We start from the raw sequence: 6,147 nt of genomic DNA on the forward strand, positions 1-6,147 counted from the left end.
ACCTTGTAGACTCTTAGACAAATCCTATTGGTAGTGTCACTCCTTCAAAATGAAGTAGTGACGACCGATTTGAGCTAATTTTCCCCTATAGGGTCCTTCACTCCATACACTACCATACGTAACGATTCTTTCTACTTGACTGGGCATTCCATCTTGTAGAATTTAAAAAGCTTGAACTTTGAGATTTGGGGCACATTTCTATGGGCTTCCGAGGTCTTTGAAGAGAAGGTTAAGAACACCGCATTTGAGGCGCGAGAAATAGTGGAGAAGAATAAAGCTACAGCTCTGGTCCAAGACACGCTTTGTTGTAGAAGACTAGAAGGTTTGTCGAATTTCAGCCAATGAGATGATTTTCATTTGAAGCAGACCTGACGATGAGTGTGCAGATGAAAGAAGTTCAGCTATGACACTCAACTTTCCAGGAGATTGCTAATCGTCATCCCTTGCTCATCATGTAATTCCCTTGTGTAATGCAATCTTTATTGCTGCAGTGAGTTTCACTTTTATGCGCTGCATTATTTAGCTCATTAATTGAATGCTTTGAAGGATTTGATGTCCTTGAAGCTTGTAATGATACTATTTATGTTTGAGAAGATGAATCTGTTTCTTTTGATGCATTGGAACATAACTATTTTCCTATACTCCCGGGTATCTATCTAGTTAGAGAACCCACAAAATGGAGATAGCACTGAATGCTACTAGGATAGTAGATTTCTTTATATCGAACAAATAATTATACATAGAACATCAGAAAATAATAATTATACACATAAAAAAGAGGGCGCTACCGAAACAGGAACTGCTGATTATTTACCAACCATATATGGGATTTTCTACGTGAGGCGGTAACAGATGTAAATCCTCACAATGCTGCTTGCTAAAATCTTGTGTTCCTGGTATTGCTCCTGTCGCCAACCTCAGGATTTCACTACCTGTGAGGCAAAAGTGAGCAAAGGCCAGTCCACCATCTACCATCTCATTAAGATTAGGCAACGATACGGATTTCGTAATATTTTTCTTTGTTTTGCTTGATTTTCTGTTGCCCCTCTCACCTAACTTTAGGATCCTATCTAGTTCAGAGTATTCCATGAACCTCTGGGTTGCTGCCTCCCACGAAAGGTTGTATCTCTGCTCCGCTGTTAGAGGCTGAGGCTCAGTTTCAAGTGCTTCTCTGACTTTGGCCACAAAATCTTCTGAGGATTTGTATGTCAAGCAGTTGGGGAATGACCTAAAGAACTCATTTGATGGGTGATCAGCACAAATCACAAATTTTCCCATGGCAAGTGCTTCAGCTGTTGCCGTGCAGAGAACATCGCTTACACTAGGGTTTATAAACACCTTGTAACTGCATGAATTCAACAAACGAATAAACAAAACTAAGCAACTGCTCAAGAGTTAGCCGCAGAAAAAAAAAATTATTACTCACCCATGAAGTGAATCATCTGCATGATCTCTTCCCTTTAGAAAGTTGAGGTTCAGCTCCAGTTTCTTTGCTGAAGATTGGACTTCATGAGCATCCTCTCCATTACCATACACATCCAACTTAAAACCTTCTAGATCGTTCTTGTGCTTAGACAGCAAATCAATCAATTCTCTGTAGCCTTTTGCCCACACCATTTTCCCTAAGAAATATGCTCCCTTTGGAAATGCTTGTTGCCCACGCCCCCTTTCTTCAGCAACCCTTTCCCCAACCTTTAAGAATTTGGGGTTCACACCATGCACATTACATATGACTGATTTTGGAAGATCTTGGGTCGCAGCAGAAAGACGTAGAATCTGCATAAAGATATCCCTCTCTTAAGTTTACCATCTAATAGATAAAGGGCTGGGGAAGCACAGTGTAAATCAGGTGATGAGAGTATTACAATAGAAAACCGAACACACCTTGTCACAGTACGCTCGGGTCACCCAACTGTTTATGTGCTTTACAAGAAAGGCTTGAAGCGCTCCATTCTTCTCCCTCTTAATATACTCCAGGTAATTCGTATGGACAACACCAACAACATGGTTAAATTTATCAGTCCAACGCCTACCATGATGGTACCAGTTAAGGTGTTCTGGCTCTTCCAGTATAGCAATATCAGCTTCCTTCGAGGAAATAAACTGTGAGGTATCCCCAGCTGGTAGAATACTGCGCCTTTCCTTAGAAAACTGAAACCAAGGAGGGTATTCGTAAGACAAACAACTAGAAAGGTTGTACAATTAACAGTGCCAATCAAATCATTTAAAAATTACTTTTCCAGGGTAGAAAGATATTTTGAAATCTGCTTTGAAGCCGACCCTTTCCTCCAGCCAATTTCGTATATAAATTTCCTGTTCTTCTGGTGAACTAAAAATGAGGTTGTTCGGATAAACTAGTTCTTGATCTGATTTGCATAGCCATGGTACCAGCAGGGTTACATTTTGTTGAGCGGAATTGGCCAAATATGCGGCTCGAAACAGAGGATTTACAGCAGTACCAGTCATCCAAGGAAGACTGGCTGTTGTAACTATTGCAAAATGCCTTTTCCCATCTTTTGATTCAGGCTTTGCAGAGTCATTCCACAGGCCACCTTCGTAACAATGTCCAGTACTACGTACGACACTGGCTATCCTTAGATCCAGTTCATCGTTAAAATTCTCATTTTCAATCAAGGCTGAATTATCTGATGATAAGGAACGCAGAAGAAGCTGGCTCCTATATTTGCTACAGAACTTTTCAACTAACTTGTGGCATATATCTGCAACAGTTGAGAAAACTTATTAGAAGCAACCTGCTGGCAATACATTCACACATTGAAATGGTACCTACAAAGCAATGCCAGGAAACAACTACAGCTTCCATACAGTTTGAGGAGCAACTGTTGTCTACTTGACCACTTAAACGGTCTCAAGACATGATACAAATGTTTTAATTTACATGATACAAGCATCCTACTGCAATAATAGACTTCACACGATAAAATGATAAGGCAATACTAATTACCTTGCTTGAAACCAAGTTGATCAAAAACGGGTCCCGACTGCTTAACCAAATAAGCCAAAAGTTCTGGTACATCCAGCGGCGGCACTTCCTATAACAGAGATGGACAGCTTAGTAGGTGTTTAGCAACATACACGTACCAAATTTCAAATCAAATTCTTAGAATCACATGTTAATCATTTTACATTGAGTGAAAAAACATATCTTGCTTGTTAGGTAGGTCTTATTCGGTAAACTTCCAAACTCACTAGTGACCTATTGTGAAGTATCTTGTGGGCCAAATCAACTGAACATTGTATTTGTCCAATGGGTGGTTTAAGTCTTCAAGTGTGTGGTCACTGTGGTACAACTTATGCTAGATTAAGTTTACATAGCCAGCACAGTGCTCAGTCTCTGGCCTCTTTTTGGCATAATAAATCAATATATAATGAAAGGATTTCAAAAGTTGACATGGGAGGAGGCAGTGAAAAGAGACTTGAAGGAATGGAGGATATCAAAAGAGACGGCATTAGACAGGGGCACATGGTAATCCGTGATCCACGTACCTTAACAATAACATAAGAAAGATGGTTTATGATTTGAGTTCCATTTCTAGCCTACCCCAACATGTTTGGGACTAAAGGCTTAGTTGTTGTTGAAAGGATTTCAAAAGTCAATAATAGTCAAAATTGTAATTCTTTAAAATAACATAGCCTACTAAGCAAATGATTTTTAAGTTTCACTAGGGTAAAGCACACCTCACTGTGACAGGTATGAAATAAATAGTTTGACCGCTCTTATATCCCAATGCACCAACTCAAGATTTATTAGGTTTAGCACGAGAAGATAAATGATTAAACTAGAGAAAATACACAGAGATTACACACACATAAATAGGGTGGAAAGACCAACCTTGGAATCTTGCGGCTCCTTGCACATTGCTTTCTACAAAAAATAAAAGTAAAGGAGTAAGAAAATAAACTTGATTTAAACTATCATATTAAACCAAGTCTGTATCTTTTAAAAGCTAGGAAGTAATAAAAATGATTGTCCTGAGATTTAAGGATTTACTATATCCACTCAGATTGAATTTAATAAGTTGGATAACTATTGGGATGAATAGCAGAAGGGAAGATGCATGCTAATCAGATTCTGAGTCTAAAGAGTTAATAAGTCACCCTAAAGCTTCTTAATCGCAGGATCCAACAGTTATCCAAAAGTCCTACAATGAAACCGTGGAAAACAACCCTACAGCCATAACCTACTCATGGTAGTAGCTTATCAAACAAAGATAAACATCACTGCTAGACTAGAGTACCAAAACGAAATTAATGTAATCCCCTTAGTACATCTTCAAAGTAATCTACCTAGTCTTACAAACTGAAGTTCAGCATCAAACATATACAGCATATATGCCCAGTGACTAAAATCATAAAGGTTCAGCAAACAAACACATACCAGGAGTAAACATATATACCAAACACTTCAAATTCAAAGAAAATGAAAGCAAGGATTCCAATTAAAACTAACAAAAACTCCAACTAAATCTAAATAAATAAAATTCAAAACATACCAAGCTTGTCTTAACTTTCTCCACAAACTCACTGTTCTTGAAAGTCTCAAAAATCTCAGATGAAGAACTCTTTTGTTCCAATTCTCTGAATCTTGTTTTCAACGCCTTTATAGGTTGCCATTCACTGTGATTTCCCTCTTCTTCTTCCCCTTTCCATTCCGACCAAAACTCATCTAATTTCAAATTCCTCCCTCTCCATAACCTTTCCTTTTCATCAAATTCCGCAATCTTTTCCGAATCCCCAACTTCAGCTAACATAGCATTTCTTATAGCAGACAAATCAAGTTTAATTCTAGCTCTAGGGCTCCATTTCTCCAATACTTTCTTGCTAAAATCAGGTGACGAATAAACTCTGCGGAATTCATAGAACTTTGGTTGTAATTTCTTAACGAAATCAATCTCAGTTGTCGTAGAAGAAGATGATTTGATGGCGGGAACTGAGAAAGTAGTCGCAGAGTTAAGAAAATTCTCGAGTTCTTTATCAAATGAAGTAGCTAAATTCTTGAATGTATTCGCCCTTGTTTTCATTAACTGAAAATCCGCATCTGCTGAATCTCTTACTTCTCTCCATCCTTTTGATATAAAAGATAAAGCCTTCTCCGCCGTAACCACAGAAGTTTCTGCCTTGGCCGAAGCAGTTCGAGTTTCGATACCAAAATTCATCCTCTTCTGTAAAAATTAGGGTTTCAAATTTAGGGATTTCCCCAAATTTTCTTTCCTATCCTTCCTACCTATGTAGGAGTTTTGATTGTTTGGAAAACCAGACCAGAGAGATAAGAGAACATCTTGAGCGATGGATTAAACGGTTAGATTTGTATTTATTGTAAAAGGGTCCGTGTTTTTCATGAACCACATAAAATGGAAAGTTCAGCTCCACGTAGGATACTTTAGTTGATGACATGGTTCGGTATTCTGATGTGGCGAGGTGCTATTGATTAAAGTGAATTTCCTAGGAGGAGTAGGTGCTGAGAATTGATTGGTTATCAAGTTTTTGGCTGTGATTTAGGGGAGGGAATGTCGACTTCTTCTAGTGATTACCGGAGGGCTCGCCTGTTGTTGGGACCCTTTGCTGTGGGGCAACCATGTCGGTCAGAGTTTTAATTGAAGCTCCGTCGTCCGTGTATGACTGTGATTGATTCTTTTGATCCACCTTGTTCGTGGTGTTTGATATTGAAAGATTCGAAGAAATAAAAAAGTGGATCTTACAAAGAATTCAAAAGGATATGCGGTTTAGGTTCCAAGTAATCCTATCCACACACTACAGTGGGAAAATCACCTCTGACTAGTACTTGACTCACGCTAAGAATATGATCCCAGTTTAGTTACAACGTTGAATCATCGATGGATTGAACAATTCAACATGCATCAAGTACAATTATGTGGATATATGATAAGGAAAGTACTGCCGTGGAGTGTGGAGCTCCCGAGTTCCATATTGATTCATATCATTGATTCTCTTGGAACCCATTTCCGATCTCGGTCTCGGAGCTTAAGTGAATCCAACGGGTAAAAGTCATTTCCACCATAAAATGTTTAATAAAAATTATGATTCATTCATTTATTCATGCTGACGGGGGAACCAATTTACCGATACAAAATCCCATATAACCGATCCCTACCTATTACCCATAAA

At 38.6% G+C, this 6,147-nt stretch overlaps 1 protein-coding gene across 1 annotated transcript; it reads right to left on the minus strand.

Annotated features, from left to right (window-relative positions):
• Positions 1–583: 583 nt before the first annotated feature.
• Positions 584–5,312, minus strand: LOC113308946 (digalactosyldiacylglycerol synthase 1, chloroplastic-like). The gene is made up of 7 exons (XM_026557389.1): positions 4,515–5,312; positions 3,854–3,886; positions 2,966–3,053; positions 2,236–2,720; positions 1,885–2,151; positions 1,427–1,776; positions 584–1,345 (listed from the first exon to the last, which is right to left on the minus strand). The coding sequence occupies exons 1-7, from the start codon at positions 5,175–5,177 to the stop codon at positions 811–813; spliced, it is 2,421 nt and encodes an 806-aa protein (XP_026413174.1). The 5' UTR covers positions 5,178–5,312; the 3' UTR covers positions 584–810.
• Positions 5,313–6,147: the final 835 nt, after the last annotated feature.

This window comes from Papaver somniferum, chromosome 9 (assembly GCF_003573695.1).
Source record: "Papaver somniferum cultivar HN1 chromosome 9, ASM357369v1, whole genome shotgun sequence".
Lineage (NCBI taxonomy): Eukaryota > Viridiplantae > Streptophyta > Magnoliopsida > Ranunculales > Papaveraceae > Papaver > Papaver somniferum.